Source organism: Sander vitreus, chromosome 17 (genome assembly GCF_031162955.1).
Source record: "Sander vitreus isolate 19-12246 chromosome 17, sanVit1, whole genome shotgun sequence".
NCBI lineage: Eukaryota > Metazoa > Chordata > Actinopteri > Perciformes > Percidae > Sander > Sander vitreus.
In genome coordinates this window covers 714,492-736,581 of record NC_135871.1, presented here as the reverse complement: position 1 = coordinate 736,581, position 22,090 = coordinate 714,492, and the positions used below count along the sequence as shown (strand labels likewise).

At 41.5% G+C, this 22,090-nt stretch overlaps 1 protein-coding gene across 1 annotated transcript in view; it reads left to right on the top strand.

Moving 5' to 3' along the window:
- Positions 1-16,651, top strand: part of eno4 (enolase 4) — a 29,124-nt gene extending 12,473 nt beyond the window's left edge. Inside the window, exons 5-13 of the mRNA XM_078273215.1 lie at positions 1,585-1,754; positions 1,841-1,969; positions 2,167-2,235; positions 2,719-2,883; positions 3,569-3,694; positions 5,947-6,121; positions 11,802-11,863; positions 15,827-15,944; positions 16,457-16,651. Coding sequence (XP_078129341.1) covers positions 1,585-1,754; positions 1,841-1,969; positions 2,167-2,235; positions 2,719-2,883; positions 3,569-3,694; positions 5,947-6,121; positions 11,802-11,863; positions 15,827-15,944; positions 16,457-16,551 — 1,109 coding nt within the window. The 3' untranslated portion in view covers positions 16,552-16,651. The remainder of the gene's footprint in view (positions 1-1,584; positions 1,755-1,840; positions 1,970-2,166; positions 2,236-2,718; positions 2,884-3,568; positions 3,695-5,946; positions 6,122-11,801; positions 11,864-15,826; positions 15,945-16,456) is intronic.
- The last annotated feature ends 5,439 nt before the right edge of the window (positions 16,652-22,090 follow it).

The following is a 22,090-nucleotide window of genomic DNA, read 5'->3' as shown; positions in this document are numbered from 1 at the left end:
CTCACTCATGTTGTTGTTTTCTCCCTACAGTCGGTGTCTGGTTTCAACTGAGTATACAGCAGGACTTTGTACCGTTAAAAACGCCAATAAAGGCTTATAAACCAAATATGACACAACCAGCAATTAACAACATTGACAGCCAAGATTACAGGTTTCCCTGCCGTTAGCATTCAGCTACTATAGCTAGCAGTGCACACTAATAGAATATAGCAGCACTTTCGCAGATAAAGGCTTCTGAACCAAATACTACATAACCGGACATGTTTCAACAGTAATTTAGTCTCGCATTGCCAGACCTTCCTCCACAGCGCTGCAAAGGAAGGTCTGGCTAGTCCACACAGCATTCCTGGATGGGAGAAAAACGTGCTCTGGTTTATTGGCATTTCCTTAAACCAATCACAATCGTCTTGTGGGAGGCGCTAAGCACCGGACACAATGACGGTGCCTCTGCTAATAGCCTCTGGAAGGAACTTGTTTTGGTGGAACATGTGGACGTTCAAAAGTAGTTTTAGTCGTGCAACAGAAAACTCAGATTGGACAGATTAGTCTAGCTAGCTGTCTGGATTTCCCCTGCAGAGATCTGAGGAGCAGTTAACCATAGTCCTCACAAATCCACCGGAGTTTAAAATGCCAAAACAAAGGAAGCCCAAGATATCGGGCCTAAATGAGTGAAATCCGGCGGATTTTCTGTTGGCAATGAAGCAATCCCAGAAGTGGAACGTCAAGGATATAGACTACTTACAACATAATGTTGGGTTTCATACAACATGAGATTCCTATTATAGCAAATACCATACCTTCATAGACTTGCCAAAGAGACCAAAGAACTAATTAAGGTTTGAGCATGAATAATGACTAAGCTCCTCAATGCTGATAGCTTGAGTTGAAAGGATGAATGGATTTTCTTCAAGAGCTATCTATCCAGGTGTGTAGGACTGCCGGAGCACACCAGAACAACGCTGCACCACTTTTATTCTCCAAATGAGGAAATAGAAAATTCTAAGTTTGCATATTCCAAATTTTATGGTTGTCATGTTGACATTTAGGTTGTGTTGATTGATGAACGACGTCAACTCTTCCATTTTATTCAATAATAAATAAATACATAAATAAATAAATATTCCTATGAAATACATCCTGAAATAAATAAATTATTTATATATATATATATATATATATATATATATATATATATATATATATGAGTCAAAGTAAATAAATAAGTTTTATATTTATCTATTTATTTAATTTCATACGTTCGTATTTATTTATTTCAGGGGACTTATATCATAAGTCCCTTAGCTGTGATATATTCACAACATACCACGGCCTGTCCTGAGCTATTGCTTTAATAGCTGATGATGGATTGTAGGATATATACTACGCATTTGTTGTTACACTTCATTTTGCTGCTGTGACAGTTTCTCTGTGTAGGAGTCTTATGTTGTCTTATCTTTTGTAGCTCATTTAAGTTGCTCTATGAAGAGCATCACCTAAAAAGCCCAAAATGTGCATTTAGACTGCTTTTGTCACATCAATGTCTGTGTCTTAGTTTGTAACTGTTTGTATTTGCTTACATCACAGGCAAAAAGAGCAACACTGCAGAAAAGTCATTTCCTCCAGCAGAGCCACCAGAACCAGTTTTGCCTGGGAGCTTGGCTATTGGCTCAGTGTCTCTGGCTGTAGCCAAAACTGGGGCAAAAACACAGGGTATCCCTCTCTACAAATACATAGCAGCTCTGAAGAACAGAGAGGTTAGACCACACACGTACAAACACATATTCACAAAAACACTACACTGGGAGCAACATGTAAAAATGTCTTTAACACTTTTTTTCAGGTTCCGACACAGTTTCACATCCCTGTCTCTTTGGTTACTTTGCTGAGCTGTGGGAAGACTTCTCCTGGAAAATTGAGTTTACTGGAGGAAGTCATCCTGATCCCCAAAGCTGGACAACGAGTCAAACAAGTACTCACCACTCTTCAAACATCTCTGTGTAGCTGTTACATGTTCTATCTGTTGGTAGTTGGTCTAGATATGTTCACTGTATAAAGTTAGTGTCCTTTGTTTTTTTCTTAGTTAAGCTAAGGCACCTCAGTTCTTCTTTTTTTCCATTTTCCCTGTAGTGTTTGTTAAACGCAATGAACTGTGAACTTTTTCAACAGATCATCACAATGACCCTTGAGTTACAGAAGGAGATGATGCGAATAGTGAACACTTCAACAAAAGCCGGGGTGAGGGACATTACAATTTATTCACTGTAAAAATAGGACCTGAGTTCACACAGGTTTTATAAGAGCACATAATGTAGACGGTGAAGGCAGGATTCAAAGCCTTTTATGTTACTGAGCTTTCCTAAATGTTACATAGGAAAAAGGAAAGTTGTTTTTCATTCTCATGGCTAGTCTTCAAATTAACTCAGGTATGCAGGCCTGGAGGTATGTCGAAATGCTTATTAAAGCATTCAATACTTTTTGTTCATGCAGTATTTGTACTGTATATACACAGAGTTGTCTTCTTTATTGTTCACTGACCCGTAGCCCTAACATTCATAACGTGAACAGTGAAGAAGGTGAGTGCACACACTTCGAATAATCTTGCAATGACAACCTCTCATTCAAACCTATGAATTCTTATCTTTTGTCATTCACATGCTGCATCAGCTAAGCACAGTACATAGAGGTTGTTGACAAGGCAAACTTTATCTTTGCACCAAGGCCACCCAGGCAATGCTGTGTGACAGTGGAGTGCTGGCTGTGAACTACGAGCGGCCCGAGCAGCCTCTAGATCTAATCACTGAAGCCTGCACTAACTTTGGACTGGCACTGGGAACAGAGATCCATTTAGCAGTACACTGTGCTGCCCCTGAGCTAATGGACTATGTAAGTTGACAAAAGGTAGTTGCTGGCTTTATGTGACCCAAGGTGTTTGCAGCAGTGGTGATTTTAGCCCTTAACTTGAAACTTGAAAAAAAAACTGTTAATCTATTGTGAGCTAAGGAGTTCTAATCTAGGAATATCCCTGCATTGTGAAACTAAACCCAGAATCTAGTGCCGAGATCATTCAGAAAAAAATTCTGAGCCATTTTCTGAAAATAGTGCTTGTCAGCCAAAATTGCATACATCTTTAATTTTCAAAAGTTATTAATACTGCATTTTGGAAATGTCTGCTTTTCCATGGATAAATATGCAACTTCATTTGTAATACCACCTGACCTTTGTAGTAATGGCTCAGCATTAAAGTAAGTTTTCTTTTAAAATGTTTTCTAGTTACATAATTCCATGTTTCCCCTACCATGATGGTCCAAAATGATGTTAAAATGTACAGTTAGCACAGTAGAATAACGTTTAAAAAATGTACGTTAAAAGGGTTCCAGGTACCCCTAAAGCTCTGATCCTAGAATCGCCCCTGGTTTGAAGTCATTGTGTGAGTGTCGTCTTATAAATCAATTCTATATGCATATAGCTGAAGAGGTCAGTTCACATGTAAATACAGTATAGGCACAGCTGATAGAGACAACAAGCAGCAAGGAGAATGACATTTGGTTTCTGCTTCTCTTCCCCTCAGTCTAAAGGAAAGTATGAAATTGCAACAGGAGTTTTGAAGTCTCCAGATGAATTAGTTGATTTATACCAAACCCTCATCAGCAAATACCCAGCGGTGGTGGCCTTAATCGATCCATTTAGGAGAGAGGTAAGTCCACAACATTAAAAATCTTTTGTCAATATGTTCAAGTTCATGTATATACACAATATTGTTTATATGTTATAGACAATATTGTTTACATAACAATATTTTTTATTCATTCTTTTATTCTATGGCTCTCAGACCCAAGCCCTTTGGTTCCTACTGAAGATGTAAATCTTAATGGATAATGGTCTGTAGGGACAGAACTCTGAAGAGAATGGCATGTTTCTGCTCATAAGCTTGTAATAAAAGATGAACCCCATGGTTGACAGCTGTAGCCATGAAAGCTTGTGGAAGTTAACATTGAGATAGCCTATTGACAGGCTTACATACGACAAGTTGCTGTACTTACAGATGGGGAGTTGCCGATTTTGTTCGATGGAGTACACCCCTGATTTACTGTAAACAACTTGTCGCCGGGTGGGTCTGGCAATAGTCACAAGTAGGGCTGCAGCTATTGATTATTTTAGTAATCAAGTATTCTACCGATTATTCCATCGATTAATCGAGTAATCGGATAAGAAATACTTTTGTTTTATTGAAGAGCAATAATATGAAATAGAGTGGTTTAATTTTCGAGTTTTTCCAAAGGGATAGTCAACAAGTCGTCTCCTTAGATCAGACTGTGGTCACCACTACGTATTTTCCTGTCTTTGTTTTTGCTAGTTATTGTGTTTGGTGTAGTTTCATCGTCCACACGACTCTGTGATTTACTTTTGTCGGTCCGCTTTGTGGAATGGATGATTAAGTTAGACTGGATGTTTTCTGTTGAGATGCTGAAGCATTGACGTTGTGATATTATTGTGGTAAGCTAGTTTGGTTTTTCAGTAGACACACTGTACAGAGTTTTTGTTTTAATTACGTTTGAAGTGATTCCAAACTTTGGACACTTTCTGTGGTTTTCTCCAGCCTGTCTCTTCTCTTAGCCCCTCACTATTTACGCTCTTTCTTCATTTTGTAATCTGTGCCGATTTCATGGCATGTGTCGCTAGCAGCAGCGACAGCCCGGTGTGCGACAGTAATAATCATCCGCGCGGAAACACCATGAGCGATACAACGTTTGTAACATTGATTAAATGAAGCTTCGAGGCAAATCATTTTGTATTGAGGATTTTTAGTAATCAAATTATTGTTATATTATAAATTTTAAATTTTAAATGTGCGTTAAAAACGCATATCAACCCTTGTTATTTTGAGTAAAGTGTTGTATGGAAAAACTGGGTAACAGAGTTGACGTCTCAATCGCGTTGTGCTTGTTTGCCGCTCGCTCTCTTTTTTTGACCGCCCTTTTTCATACGGTCCATCACCCACACACATATGTGAGAACACTTCACTGTTCCGCTTAATTGTAGGAATTCTGCTTTGTGCTGCTCTACAGGGTTTGGTAAAATAGTAGGCCTACTTTAGAAAAGCTTTTACTAACATGGTCTTTGTTTTTTCATTTCGCGTAGTACTGTGTCTAATATTAGGCTGCATATGGTTTCACACTAGTCACTTTCTTATATAATGTAAGTTGTTTTTTAGGCCTTGGTTTAATCATTTAAATCTGAAAACAATTAGTTAGGCTAGTAGCAATTTTATCAGTATGTCTGCACATCTGTTTAATACAACACAACACAACTTTTTTTTTGTTTAATAGTTAAGACCATCGGATAGGCCTTTTTTAATGATATATTGGGCGCTAAACTCTAATTGTCCCCGGTTTTCATCATCAGAAATCTGGTCACTTTATTATACACGTGCATACGCTTAAACCCTCTGAGACCGAGCTTGTCATATACGATAACAAAATGCGCAGTTTATTAATGGTTTAATAACCTAATCGGTAAACGCTGGCTCCTTACCGTCGTCGTCCTCTGAAAGATAACAGCTGTGCTGGTCCGATGCTGTCCTGTCCCCGGGGAGATCGTAGCCCTTACAAAAGATCTTCTATCCAGTCTGGAACCCGTGCTTCTTTTCGGGGACTTGTGTACAATAAATCCATACAATTAGATACCATATTGATAGTCTTGTTGTCATACTTTATTTAAATGTAATTCAGATTTTATCAACCTAGGCAGGTCTCAATGTACCTGGGCGGGGCGCCCATGTAGAACCTACTGTATGTATGGGTTTGCGTAGTATTTCTTGTTGTACCTTTGTTTATTTGGGTTTGTGAGAGATGTTTTTATGCATATGTATGAGCATTTGTACAGCATGTTCTTTGCTCAAATGTGTATCTTCTTGTCTTGTGTATTGTGTGTTTGTGCTTCTGTAAGGACATGGACCAGTGGGAGAAGCTGAGCAATGTGATTGGAAACTCATGTTCGCTGCTCTCTGACATCACCTACAAGTCAAAGGCCCCACCCCTTCCGGGAGTCAGAGGTCACATCTTAAAACACATTCATGAGACAACAGTCAGTGATTTGATCTGCATCACATCAGATCACCAAGGTAACACATCCACTGAGGTGGGGTCAATAACATTAAATTCTGGGTAGGAAAGATAGCAGTACTACTGCTCAATTCAGTTGTTAGTTGGTAAAATTCAACTCAACTTCCACAGGAGGAATACAACATAGGAACATCATTCTTTGACTTTCCGACTCTATTTGGAAACTTTAAGAAGCATATTTGCTGTTTCAAGCTTTCTGTTTGAAGAGTTTATTAATCAATTGCACCAATTAGTCTGATAATGTCTCCGAAACGGTTTGTAAAATAGAACATTAACACGTCAACCCCCAGTGCTCACAGTTTGTGGAGAATATACAAAACAGTTACTAGATACATTCTTTCAAAAGACATTGAAATTTGGATTATACTGAATGCACGTCACATTGCTTTAGATGCTTCCTTTGTAAGATGTGTTGGAAAAAGTCTTTTTCATACTGTACACTTCCATTCCATGACCAACCAGGTTGTCAATACTAACATATTTAGTGCCTGATTTTTCTGCACTCTCAGCACTCTCGGCACCTTTCTGCTTCAACCACTGCTTTCCAGTAATTTAACCCCCTCCACCTCCTACATTCAGCACCTATTTAAAATCAGTAAGAATTAATATATTTCAGCTGTTGTGTATGGTCTGGCAGAGTGAGTCGTGAGCTCAGAGACAGGTCTGGGTTACAATTTAATAGATTTGTTCTGGGAGAAGACACTCAAATCCATGTTATTGTTGAAATAGTAAAACCATGATGCAAGTGTCCTGACAGAAATGCAGTTGTTGAAGCCATGGTACCCTGAGCTGTATTAAGTATACTCAGCCCTCATATATTCTGCAAGCACTTGTGGATAATAAGCCACATTTTGACCCACGGTTCTGTGCTCTTTCAAGTCCCTAGAATTATTTTTAAGGAACTAAAATTCCTTGAGCCCATTGTTGTTTTTCCACCACAGTCTAAAGACCCCTAAGAAAAGGAGTCCTCTGACCTATAAAGAAACATGATGAGATGAATGCTTCTGGTGGTCATAGGGGTAAACAAACTGCAGTTCACTGTGCCTGCCTGTTTCACTTGAAAAAACAAACAACAACATATATATATATATATATATATATATATATATATATATATATATATATATATATATATATATATATATATTTTCCCAATGTGCTTTAAAACTAACCTGACGCGGCAGACGGTTTGAACCATCAGTCAGAACCATCTGAGAAGCCATCATTGAAAACATTTTGAGAAAGGGCAGGCACTTTCAAAAAACCTCTCTCGCTTGTCTGACACACTTGTCTGCAGCTGGCAGTTCAGTGTCTCTCTTTTTAAAAATGAGTCAAGAAGCCGACAGAAAAGCCAAAATTTACTTTTAATGTTATAGATAAATGTTCGCCCCTCATCCTAAAATGCTAATAAATGGATAGGAAGGTTCCTGTACTTTCAGAAAGTACTACCCTCCTTAATTTATTACCCAAACTTAATTTAGAACCTGGTCCCTGCGGTCAAAACGCAATGAGTACCTTTAGAAGGTTTTGGTTGAAATGTGGCTATGGATACTAACAATCAATCAATCAAATGTTATTGTAGTGTAAAATCACCATTAAACTTCTCAGTGCACTTTACAATTAAGGTAACACAGAAATAACAGACCGCAACAATTGAACAGCATTAAAGCAGTATTAATAAACAATAGAAAACCAGCAACATAAGACACTAAGTCAAAAAGGATGCAGAAAGGACGGTGTGTTATGGTTGGCTGTAGTATAAGGAGTAGAGGTGGGTTTTCAATTTAGATTAAATAATGTCAACTGAGTGAGCTTCTTTAACATGTAGTGGGAAGCCGTTCCAAAGATGGTAACCAACTGATTTTTAGTTTACTAGGGGAATGACCAGGAGACCAGCATCAAGGGAGCGGAGAGAGCGATCCAGTGTATATGGTGTGAAAAGCTCAGATAAATAAGGTGGTGCGAGTCTATGCAGGGCCTTATATGTTAAAAGAAGAACCTTAAAATCAGCTCTAGCACTGGAAGCCAGTGAAGAGAGGCCAGAACGGGTGTTGTGTTATGTGATCATATTTTCTAGTTTTTGTCAGGATTCTGGCTGCAGTGTTCCGAGCAAGTTGAAGGCCTCTAGTGGCACAATTTGGAATACCAGAAAAAGGACATTGCAGTAATCAAGTCGGGAAGACACAAATGCGTGGAGTTCCAGCATCACAAAATGATAAGATGGGTAGAATTTTTGTAAATGTTACTGCGATAGAAGAATGCTGTCTTGGTAATAGCCTTAATGTGAGACTGGAATGCCAGGTGAGGATCAAAAATCCAAAAACTGTCAGTCTAGGCTACGTGAGAAGTTGCATGTTGAGATCTGTTTGAGTGCACAAGTGTAATCAGTGAACTATGGCGGCATTTCCATCGGAGTGCGTTTCCTGTTCATAAGAGGTGCAACAGTCAAGAGTGTTAAGCAGGGCACTGTTCAGGTTGTCTGTGATATTATGAAGGGAAGCAAAAGTAGTATTGCAGGAACCAAGTATGTCAGGTAAGCACTCAGCCAGTGTAGACTAATGGCGTTTTTCCATTACATGGTACCTGCTCGACTCGCCTCGACTCTACTTGCCTCGCCTCGACTCGACACACTGTGCATCCGTTTTCCATTGCAGATTTTAGTACCGCCTCAGCGTGGCTGGTCGTCTATGCCGGCTCGACGCAAACACCAGCGCACAAGTATAAACATCAGGCCACTTGAGCTTGTTTTCCAGTTCTGTGGAGGCTCCACGCAGAGCTTTCACCGTAGCCTGTGTAACTAGCCTGATGTTTATACTTGTGCGCTGGTGTGTGGGTCGAGCCGGCATGTGTGTGTGTACGTAGGCTACGGCGAAAGCTCTGCCTGGAGCCTCCGCAGGACTGTAAAACAAGCGGCGCCGTAGTAAACTGTCGTGACCTAACGCGACACACACAGAACATGGAAGGTGTGTTGTTGTTGCCAGAAGACACATTTTGTTTCAAATGAAACTGGAGGCAGCAAAAAACAACACAGCTGGCTAAACTATTTAAAAATCGGGTTTGTTCAGGACACCCCCGTCTGTCGCTTTCACGTCACCTTTTGGTATCGGCTCAGCTCGCTTGGAACCTCGACTGAGGTGGTACTAAAAAAAGAACCTGTTAGCAGGTACCAGGTACTTTTTTTCGTAATGGAAAACCAAAAAAGGCGAGTAGAGTCGAAGCGAGTCGAGCAGGTACCATGTACTGGAAAAGTGCCATTAATGTTGCTGTCAATAGGGCGATAGGTGTATGTGTCAGGCTCTGAACAATTACTTTGAGTACAGAGAGAGACACTGAAGAAGACACAAAAATGGTCAGAGACTGGAACCTCCATGATAGATAAGATGTCAGCATCAATGCTCTTTGTAATTATTAGGTCCAGTGTATTTCCACGTTTGTGAGTGGTGCTCTTCACATACTGAGTAAATTCGAGACTTGTTACAAGGTCCCTAAATGCCACTGCTCTAGTGTCTGAACAGTCCTTAACATGCAGGTTGAAATTGCCAAGTAAAATGACTTTATCATATTTTACAAGAGCAATTGACAATAGTTAAAAAGCCTAAGTTGTGCTTTGGGGGTCTGTAGGTAGTTATTGGAAGAATGGGTTTGTGAGTTTTAATAACCATGGCTAAGTATTTGAAATTGGAGAAATCTCTGAAAGTGCACTTAGTTCAGGAGAACAAGTTTGAATGTGTAGTTGCAACACCACCCCCCTTTTTCCCTTCTCTAGCAAGGAATTAGAAGTAGTCCGAAGGAGAAGCCTCAATTAGTGTTGCTGAGGCACTGGGTGAGAGCCAACATTCAGTGAGGAATAAGAACCGTAGTCCATACTGAGAAATGAAATAAAATCATTAATGTAGAAACTCTTACTACAGAGTGATTTAATGTTGAATAGCGCACATTTTAAATCAACAGAAGAGAACTTAAGAGAATGTAATGTGTCCAGTTTAGACATTGTCTGTTGGCAGGGAACAGCAGTTAGGTTTGACAATTGTGCAAACTGAGTTGAGTACACCCTGGTACCTCTATCTCTAATCAGAACGGGAATTTTAAACATCATATCCTCAGGGCTGATTTCACATTGAGAAGTGCTTTGTGAGGGACAGTTGATGGGATGAGATGAGAGTCAGGAGATTGTATGTGATTACACAGCAAGCTCAATGTTCATAGACAGCAGAGTGGACCCTCTGTAGTTTGGGTGAACTAGAAACACAACTTAATCTAACCCAGTATGAAGCTTTATCTGATTATCTTCATACCAGCATTAAACTACTAAAACTAATGAAAGCAATAGACTTAATGAATGTGGCTTTTAAGGGTGGATAATATTATCCTGGCCCCCCGCCTGACTAAAACTTCCATTTCCTAACACACTGTTCTGCTGTACACTCATATTTTGACCTGTAATTTGTTTAATACTTTGTTTCTGTCCCAGTACTCACTAACGACCCAGCCAAATTCATGAGCAGGAGCGTGGGTTGTGTTTGACTTCTACTCTACACAGGTCAAAGACATTTATCTCAAGGAATAAACCATTTATAGCAAATGGTTGTACAGTTAGACATGGCAACAAAAAAAGGCTCCGCTGTTTGAGGGAGCTCTCAAAGAATCTGAGATGCCACAATAATGTGTTCTGTTAGGAGAACTAATCCCACCTTACTAAACATACATGAACAATAAATCTTAGTTAAATCAAAAATAACTAAATGACACCCACCCTTTCCGGTGGACCACCATAGGACCTTATTTGGGAAAGAATATGTACAGTAATGAATGGGGAAAGGCAAATTATTTTTATTTATTTATTTCTTTGAATTGAGCCATGAATTACACGTATGATCTTCTTTAATTAAACAGATAATTTTGCAAGTCAAGAAAGTCTCAGTTTGTGGTTAAACTGTTGAAGTATCAGACTATGAAAATACATAATTAGTAAGACTACTCAGGCCAAAGTCTCTTAGTGCAACTCGCTGAAGCTACGATGTCTTTGTCTTTGGTAGCGGGATGTAACGTTACTCACACGTAATGGACGTCTTTCTCTTCCCCGCTGATACAAAAACACTTCATAAAACAAACTGTAGGTTACATGTGTTGTGGAATGAGCTAAGCTAGCTAGCTAGCGAGCAAGCTGAGCACCAAGCAAGGTGACATACCAGCTTACTAGATCTGTTAAATTGACCAACATCATATGTGTAATTCATGACTCAATTCAAACCGGACCAAAACATAATTTTATAAAAATCATTTCTCTCTTCCCATTACTGTACATATTTTTTCTGAAATAAGGTCCCATGGGGTCCACCGGAGAGGGGGGTTACTTGGCCTCTCTATAGTAGCAAAAAAGGAGGCGGTTGGGGACCTGCAGTGAGAAGTTGAGAAGTGTCATGTAATAATGGCTGAGCTGTACACCAGCATGAATATGACTGGATAAATCAGTCAGCTGAGCCAAACAAGCATGCTGAAGCTAAACTTTATTGTCAGTACTATATCAAAATTCCTCTTAATTTTCATCTGTGAAATATTGCTTCTATGGTGGAATTATATCAATTAATTGTGTGTGTGCGTGTGTGTGTGTGTCTGTCTGTGTGTGTGTGTTTGTGTGTGTGTGTGTGTGTGTCTGTGTGTCTTTTTACCTTCTACCAGGTTCAGTGTTAATGGGAACGACATACAGTGAGCCCTGCAGTGATGACTCTTTGTCAGATATAGTGAGTCTAATTCCCTCTATTTCATTTAGTGTTTCCAGCTTCATGTCATCGGTCTGATCAGAGAACAGTTCTGCATATCTTCTCCACATTCAGAGTAGGAAACCTCATTCCAAAGCAGCAGCCATCTGCGGTAATGATGTGCTGTGTGTGTGTGTGTGTGTGTGTGTGTGTGTGTGTGTGTGTGTGTATGTGTGTGTGTGTGTAATATCATGAAATATTCCATACGGAGCTTACAGTTAAGCTGCCTGTCTGGCAGTGAGTAAACTGAATATCTACTGTATACTGATTATCAGGGAATATGAATATGTAAACTTAGGCTCTGGGAAATTGGGATGGGCATTTCCCAATATTTTCGCACCAAACACCAAATGGGAACATTACATACAGAGGTATTGCCAATTAGGGTTGGGTACCGAACCTGGTACTTTTACCGGTACCGACCGAATCACGTTGGTACTACCGAGTATTGGTTCACGTAAAAGTAAGAGTAAGTAAGTAAGTAAGAGAGTAAGCGCAAGCTTATCTGTCCTCTCTGCATGTTGACAGAGAGCAGAGGTCCTACACACACACACGCGCACATAGAGGTACGGACGGAGGAATAAAAACTACGTCGGCTCTGAAGTTTTGTTGAAGTCACAGAGAGTCACGGCAATGCCGATAAAGTGGTTTCAAGTGTGGTTACAGTTTTTGAAAACTTAACGCAGACACCTTTCACTGCGCTGTTGACATTACACTTCCTGTGAGACGAGCAGCCACAATGGTGGTTTCTATGCCCTGGGGACTGACTGACAGGCTGAGGTTGTAAGGCAACATTTCTACAGCGGCTTTCAGCAGCAAGGCAATTCAAAGTGCGTTACATGAAACATTAAAAAGCAATTAAAAATGGTCATGATGAAAATAAAACAGGCTAAAAAAGAATAATATACAAATACAAGAATAAAAGTTGAATAATTATTCAATTTAATAGGTTGTAGGGACGGGTTTGGGAGGAGAGAGGGAGGGGTTGTCATGAATTCCGCCTCCTGAGTTCATTTTCTGCCTCAGTTCCTGTTTTTCGCCTGTGATTCTGTGTTTTCTGGGAGTTCTTGAACGCACCCTGTCTGGTTGCCTGGCGACGAAGCAAGGCGGGAGAATCTGCAACCACCCACACCTGTGTCTCATCTGCAATCTGCACACCTGGTCCTGATCATCACCTCTCCACCAGAGTAACCTATCTGCCTGTCTGACGGAAATGAAGGCTCAGCTCGGGGTTCCTGCAGATCTCCCTATGCCTGCTATTCCTGTTTCATTCTGTGAGCCCAAAGTACCAACACCAGATAAGTATGAAGGAGATTTCCTCATGCAGTGTGGACTGGTTTTTGACTTGCAGCCCAATTCCTATGCCACAGACAAGGCTAGGATAGCCTTTGTGATTGAACTGCTGCGTGGGAGGGCTCTGGAGTGGGCTTCGGCCCTTTGGGAGCGACAGGATTCCTGCATTTGTTCATACCAGAGATTCACGGCTGAGATGAGGAAGCTTTTTGACCACCCTGTCCGAGGTAAGGACGCATCTAAAAGACTGTATTCACTCCGCCAGAGAGCCCGCAGCGTATTGATGAATTCAGGACATTGGCAGTGGAAAGTGGGTGGAATGAGGAGTCATTAAAGGCTGCTTTTCATCAGGGATTAACTGAACAACTCAAGGATGAACTAATTTCTTATCCCGAGCCTAAGGACCTTGACGAACTGGTGGCGTTGTCCATTCGGGTGGATAACCGATGCCGGGAGAGAAGGAGGGAGAAACGAGGAGGCTCTGCCTACCATTCACCGGTTCTGTTGCCATCCAGGTTCAGACACAGATGGGATTTTACCAGCCGTTCGACATCCCACGAGATTCAAGGAGAGTGTCAGTCATCTGATCCGGAACCCATGCAGGTGGGACGTTACGGGTTGTCTGTGGAGGAGCGCCAGCGTAGACGTGAGTCCAACAGCTGTCTTTACTGCGGTAAAATGGGCCATTACATCTCCTCATGTCCACAGCGCCCGTTAAACTCCTAGGCTCGCTAAGTGTGGGAGGCTTCTTAGCGAGCCAACATCAGTCCCCCAAGAATCCTGTCAGACCCAGTTTTCCTGTCACACTCATTAGCAATAACCAGTCTGTTGAGATTAATGCTTTGGTCGATTCAGGGGCAGATGACAGTTTTATGGATACTGACCTGGTGGAACAGCTTGGGCTCTCCAAGGAACAACTCCCGGAGGCCATTGAAGCTACCACTCTTAACAGCAGACTTCTTGCACGTATAACCATGAGGACTGAACCTGTGAAGATGCTGTTGTCTGGTAACCACTCGGAGGTCATGTCCTTTTTCATTTTGCCATCTCCTCGCGCTTCACTGGTTCTGGGTTATCCCTGGTTGAGAGAACACAACCCTACGTTCGACTGGGTGACAGGAAGGATAACCAGATGGAGTATTGATTGCCATGCTAATTGCCTTAAGTCTGCTTGTTCCCATTCTGTGTCCAGTCAGGTATCTAACCATGCCCCCCAGGATTTGTTCCAAGTTCCTGAAGTCTATCACGGTCTGGGTGAGGTCTTCAGCAAGCAAAGGGCTCTTTCCCTTCCCCCTCACAGACCATATGACTGTGCCATAAACCTGGGACGCCTCTACAGCATCTCTCGACCTGAACGCGAGGCTATGGAGTCCTACTTAAAGGATTCTCTTGCTGCTGGCCTCATTCGTCCCTCCTTTTCACCCCTGGGAGCGGGGTTCTTCTTTGGTTGGTAAGAAAGACGGGTCCCTTTGGCCATGTATTGATTACCGTGGGTTAAATGATATTACAATCAAGAACAAGTATCCTCTGCCTTTGATGAACTTGAGAGCTTTTGACTCTCTGCAGGGCTCTATTGTGTTCACTAAGCTCGACTTACGCAATGCGTATCATCTCGTCCGGATCAGAGAGGGGGACGAATGGCTGACGTGATTCAATACCCCCATGGGTCATTTTGAGTATCTGGTCATGCCTTTTGGACTCACCAATGCCCCTGCGGTATTCCAAAGTGTGGTAAACGATGTTCTGAGAGATATGATCGGTCAGTTTGTGTTTGTCTACCTGGATGATATTCTCGTTTTTTCCAAGGATCTTTCCAGCCATGTCCAGCATGTCAAACAGGTCCTACAATGACTATTGGAGAACCGCCGTTTTGTTCAGGCCGAGAAGTGTGACTTTCACACCATACCACTTCCTTCCTCGGTTACATCATCTCTGAGGGTCAAGTGAAGATGGATCAAGAGAAGGTTAGGGCGGTTATTGATTGGCCTCAGCCCGGTACTCGGTTACAGCTCCAGAGATTTCTGGGGTTTGCCAACTTCTACCGGCGATTCATCCGTGACTACAGTCGGGTGGCCGCTCCGTTAACTGCCCTGACTTCAAGCAACAGAGCGTTTTGCTGGACTCACCTGCTTCCATGTACAAAGCCAAATAAATACTTACCTTTTTTTCATTCTACTTAGCTTGTCCTTGTCTGCTTTTGGGTTCCTGTCCTTGTGAATCGTGACAGGGGTTTTATAATTGTTTTTGTTTAATTTCTGTCAGTGTAAAATATTCTAAATCAATAACATAATGTAAAGTAAATAGGTTTGGAATTATTTTTACAACTGAATTTTTTTTTTTTTTGTAATTTAGAGAAAGTACCGGGCACCGAATTCCAGGTACCGGTATCAGTAGTGGTATTGGTTCAGATGCGAAAGGTACCCAACCCTATTGCCAATGAAGTAGTACTTCACTTGACTTGACTTGACTCTGCAGTCAACCTCACCAACAAGGCCCTGGACCTCCACTGACTCCTTGGACCAGACCTTCCTCAGCAGCGCTGTGGAGGAAGGTCTGGTAATGCGAGACTATCCTCCCCTTGGTGGCAGGGCACTCCTTTCCTCAGCACCAGTTTGTCTCTCACAGAGTGTTGCTCTTCTTCTCCTCCCTCAGGCTGTGGGCCTGGGCCTGGACTATATCAAACTGGGAGGTCTAAGGAGTGCTGAGACCATGACTAAATTCAACCGGCTGATTTCTATAGAGGAAGAACTGGCCCAACAGGGAATCCTAGGTACGTTTTTCATACTCCTCCCTTGTCTTTAGCCGGACAGAGAAAAAGGAGGCCAGACAAAGCCAGCGAGAGAGGTAGGAATCCCTAGGCTTGAGAACACACCGCTCCCTCTCTGTGTTCGATGTGAAAGGAAACTGTGTGTGAGGGATCATACAAATGTGTATGTGTGTGTGTGTGTGTGTGAGTAGACCTGTTAATTGGCCCCCTAATTACACACGGGGACAAATACTTTCCCAGCCCCAGTCATTTCCAAAAAGCATGCAGGGACACAGGAGGGTTAATGAGAGATGAGTACATGTCTGTGTGTACTCAATTCCCATCAAACAAAGTTGAGTTAACATGTTTATTGGTGTTTAATGTTTGTGTTGATCGTGCATGCTGGAGCCCAGAGGGAAAGGTTCAGCGTGCTTCAGCTGCAGCGGCAGAAACACCATTCCAGTCCAGTTATCTGAGACATCTGCGGTCTAGCTTTTGTCTGTTCACTTCATTTCATTATTTTGTCTCGTCCACAGTCTCCGAAGAGAAGCACCCCCCTCCATTGTTCACTGAAAAACCACAGGAGCAGTCCGCTACTGCAGAGAATACTCTGTCTGACACAGCCTGCTAACAGTTTCTGTTCTTATCCAGAAAGTAGGACTGATTTAAAATCTGTGTCAGTGCAACCACATTATATTTTACTTTCATACTTTAATCCTGCTGTTATTGCTTACTTGCATGTCAGGATTTCATTTATAAACCCGGCTGGGTTGATTATCAACTAAGTGCATTCATCTACCGTTGTGGTTTATTTAAAACCTGCAGTAAAAAGACAGAAAAAATGTTCAGAGAGAGGCTAAGTGGGTGAACATAACCTTCAATAAAAACAGTTTATACAACCCCCAGACATCTCGTTGCTACTTCAGTACTGTATACAGTACACGCCACATTAGCAGGTGCTGTTCACTGGACCTCATCAGTACACAATACAAGGCAAACAGAAGAGATCCACTGGTGAAGGGCATTATTTCATGTGACCACTTCTGCTATAGTACATTTCTTATGAATAAGGTTTGTAGTATAAAAAGAGAGATTCAGTTTCAGGTAGAAAAACAATATATTAACTAGGGATGTGCCATATATCGGTAATCATTTTTAATATAATGTAGTATTTAAAAAATCCTATCATGATAATGGCAATATTTGGCAACTGTTTAGATGTGACCTTTGTTGTATTATTTGTATTTTATACAGAATCTTTTGTTTGCAAACTGAAGAGCTGAGAGATCATTTTTTGTTTCAGTTTTTTACTTAATATTTGAAGGCCAACTGTTAACGTTTATGCTGACATAGAAACTATAACATCTGTTTTGTTGCAATTGTATGTTCTTGAAATTACAAAATATTGAGTTATTTGTCTATCCTGAAGAATATCATTATCGCAGATACAGTCTGAGGTATCGTGGTATTATTTCAGGCCCACCCCTAATATTCATCCACTACATATGTTTTTAACATGTTACAGTGTGTTGGTCACTGGCGCTCATCGTTGTGTCACTAAGAAAAGTCCTCTGAAACAGCATGGAGATCAGTGACTCCCACCACTTTAAAACAAAGCTTTGTCAGTTAGCACATGCCAACAGGCTGCGTCCCGTTACACTAAGACCAGAAATCATATTATCCACCTCAGTCACAAGAATAATGCCTTTTTAAGTTTAGCAGAAATGGGTTTTTTGTAGGGCTGCTCCATTATGAAAAAACTTATAATCACAATTATTTTGGTCAATATTGAAAATCACGATTATTTAACAAGATTCCTCATTGACTTTTGGAAAGATGATGAATTTATTAAATTAAAAAAAACAAACAAACCGTGAAAACACCTTCAACTGTGACATTCCCTTTAATACTTTTCCCGTTCCTATTTTTCTCTATTAGATTGTTTTTGTGATCGTTAGGAGCCAAAAATTGAAATTGGGATTAAAATTTGATTAATTGCAGAGCCCAATTTTTTTTGTGCTCTCCTATTTTGTAAATCATCACACGAATCCTCAGATGTATCCTGAGACCTCTTAGGTGTGTCTCGACCCCCCCATGTTGGGAACCGTTAATCTAGAATACTATAAAACTCTCCACCAAATGAAATTATTTCAATATTCGCAGCTTTAAAAGGCAGGCTCACCGATCACACTAATTAAAATAATAAATAATAGATTCATATTGACTAATATAGACCATTGTGAAATAAGTGAATAAATAAAATCCTCTAACCTTATTTCACAGTTGAATGATTGTGGCTTCATATCATACACTGATAAAGACCAATACTCAAACAATATATTAGCCAATTGATACAAGAGTAGACTAAATACTTCTTGATTCATTGTGTTCATTTGGCCAGTGGAAGGTCCGTGCTTTAACAGAGCTGGGTAAGAAAAGGCTGTAAGTAGCTGTCAGAGAACACACACACACACACACACAAACAACTGTGTCAGTGTTGTCCAACAAAGCCTGCCTCCTGTGTGTTTGGGACGTGTGAGGTAAAGGCCTCTTCATAACTGGTCAGCACCCTTGCTGCCCCCTCTCATGGATCCTCAGTTCCTGGAGGAAATGATTGAATGATGAAAAAAGGCTGCTTGTATACAGTGGGAAATGGAGGAGCTTCACAAATGCTTTGTGTACCAGCCGCATACAGCTGCATCAATGGGCCTGTCAAGTGAGTTTTCCCTTATTCACAGCTCTCTTCCATTAAACGTGTGGCTGACATGGCCCTGCTCACACTAACATAGTTCTGCTTCACTTGTTAAGGCTGGAAATGAAAATTTCCACTGGAGATGTTGATAGTATGGTCCAGTTGACACATTTCAGTTTCTCTGAATTCATCTGGGTTTTTTCTAGGTCATACAATTGCTCCATTTTACTTTAATGACTATAAATGAAATAAATGTTCTCAAACTGATAATTCTTCCAGTTTCATTCTATATGGTTTCTTGGTTAGCTGTAACTGACAACCTCTAATCAATGAAACATGCATACACAAACTGAGGCTGGACGCACGGCAGCGTCTCCACTGAAGCTCCCCGGCAGGCAATTACAATGTTTGGGAAAATAAATGAAATGACTAACAAAATAGGTCAAATTAAGTGTTTCCCAGACACACTAAAAAGGACCTCCCTAATTGCTGGTCCCTGAAGGGACAAGAACACAAAAACAACAAAACATTAAATTGTATCGGCCGATGACGAGGGAAGAGACGGAGAGCTGAGAATGGGCTGCGGGAGAAGAAAAGGACACAGCATGGTTTGTGTAATTACATGTTTTGCCTCGATCAGCGGTGTGTGTACCGTCCGTCAATCAACATCAGCGAGTTGGGCGGCTGGAGCAGATGGCGGAGTAAAGAACTGAGACAGTCATTGACTGTGTCTCTGCTGAGGGAAGGAAGACGGAGACAACAGATCCTCTCTGAATCAGAGACTATAGTGCATGTTGGCGTACTATTGAGATGTGCCAAGACGGCATCCACTAGAATTCAATGACATTTTATTTATAGTGTCAAATCACAGCAGGAGTTCTCTCAGGACACTTTACAGATAGAGTAGGTCTAGACCACACTATCATTTACAGAGACCCAACAATTTCCCACGAGCAGGCATTTGGAGCAACAGTGGCGAGGAAAAACTTCTTGACTCTTGGTGGGGCGGCTGGGACACAGAAACTAGAAGAACCTCGCCGCGGTAGGGAGGATATGAGGACGGGACATAAATCAATACAAAGGCCTTCTCCTTCCCATTTACTCCGACACTCTATCCTCCAAGATGTCCTCCAAGATAATTCACACATCCTCATGCTGCTTGTGTCATGAGAAAATAGAGCAGGGAAAACCAAATATGCTCTCTGCACAACTGATTAGTTTATAGAATCTCCTCACAGGCCATTTCCTGTTTCTACCAGCTCCACTGTTGTGACCAAATGAGCTGTTAAATAAAATTAGAGTGTGACTTCCTGCAGCGAGGGATGAATGAGCGTGTGGAAGATGGAGTGGAGTCTTTGAAGCCTGCTGCTGATGAATCTGGTTAGAGATGAGCAGCAATGACATTTCCTCAACACTCTGTCGGGGGAGGTTGACGCTGGAAATTGCACCTCAGTGCTAAATGAAGCCTGAGCTTTAATTAACAGCGCAACACAATAGGTGACGGACATCGCCCACAGTTCACAGCTCTCACGTTTCAATCCCTCGCTCGAGGAAGTGTCTGGGAAATGTGGGCAGGTGTCGAGGGGAAACAAAACAACACGCGAGCAGCCCACCATTGTGGTTAAATCAGCAGCGCAGTCATTGTGATTTTCAAAGGGCACAGGCTGATCCTCTGCTCCATACCTGACTAACACCCACCACTGACTGAGGCTTAAAGGGGAAATCCACCCTAAGACCCTTTAACACTGTTACAAAACAGCTAGGGGTGAAGTGTTTTGCATTTCTGGACTCATTGAAATGCCCACTGGTGCGACTTTCCTCATCATATCATTATCATTTGTTTTAAAATCACATTTTATTATTTACTCAGAATGAAACAAATGTTTAACCTCCACATATAGGGAGAAATCTATTATAGAGATTTCTCCACCAACAGTAGCCTCAGTAGACCAGAATGCATTGCAGCTATGACACATGTTTGGTACATTTTTGAGCAAAATCATTCAAACTAACTCAACTATTGGACATATATGTCTGCAATCCATAATGACAGACAAGCAGAGACTTTGGGTCTAAAGTGACTGATTCCAACCCTGTCCACTATTCTACTATTCTACTAAATGACATACTGTACCAGCTTGTTTTGCCAAATGCATTTTGAAGGGAACGTAACTGCTGCTTGGATTTTGTTCCAAGCAGTCACAACATTTTTGGAGTTAGGAGGTGCTACCACACACAAGGAGGGGTCAGGGTGGATCTACAACAGAGACTGGGGTTTGGGTCTACTGTTACACACCAACCAGGCGGTCGACCGTCGGCAGTAAAGCCAGTCGGACTGATCAGTCGGGTCCCCGAGGTCCAAAAAAATGCCTCAAAACACACTGAGGCGGCACCGACTTGAGCGTACGCTCTGCACGTAATACGTCTCCATAGCAGCAGGCGGCGCTAATCTGGATTGTTTCCCAGAAAATGAAAACCGGCAGCTGATTGGACGAACGCGTCACGTGGGTCTTTTTTCTCCGGAAATTCACAACCAGACTGTCATGGCGGCTCATTCAGAATACGATCTCATATTGGACTAAAATAGTTCACCGAAACGTGTTTCTGAAAACATTTGAAGAGAGAAACAGGCCGTGCAGTTGCTGAATCTGTCTTCATTTCAGATCAACAAAGGTCAGTTTAAAAGATTTTAGTCAGATTTTGAGAGGCTCATCCCGCTCGTCATTTCCAGGTGAGTCCCGACTGCCCTGTCTCTGACTGAACATGTCAGGGTCAGCCAAAATGAAGGTCGACAGCTCCTCCAACGGACGACGGCACGGAACACACCGAACAGACTCGAGTCACCGACCTCACCAGACTGTCAGACGGCCGATTATCTGGTTGTGAGGCCACAATCTGACACACCACATTGTGAGGCCTAACCCTAACCCTAACAGACATGTGGCTAAGGTAAGGGAGATATTGTGGATTTATTTAAACATTAATAAAGTAAACACATACTGTTATCTTTCCTGAATCCTAACCAAGAGCTTTTCTGTTGCCTAAACAGAAGCATCCATCTGTCATCTGTAACCGCTTATCCTTTACATGGTCGCAGGGGGAGGGGGGGGGGCAAATTATTGTTTGATGGTTTACATTTTTTCATTTAATATTTCTGAAAATATACATTTACATGAGTCCAACATATTATTAGTAAAGATACAAACCCCAATTCCAATGAAGGAATAAAAACAGAACTCAATGATTTGCAAATCCTTTTCAACCTGTATAATTGAATACACTACAAAGACAAGATATTTAATGTTCAAACTGATTAAGTCAATGTTTTTTTTTTTGCATTTTGAATCTGATGCCTGCAACACATTCCTAAAAAGCTGGGACAGGGGCAACAAAAGTCTGGGAAAGTTGAGGAATGCTCAAAACACACCTGTTTGGAACATTCCACAGGTGAACAGGTTAATTAGTTACAAATCTTTTT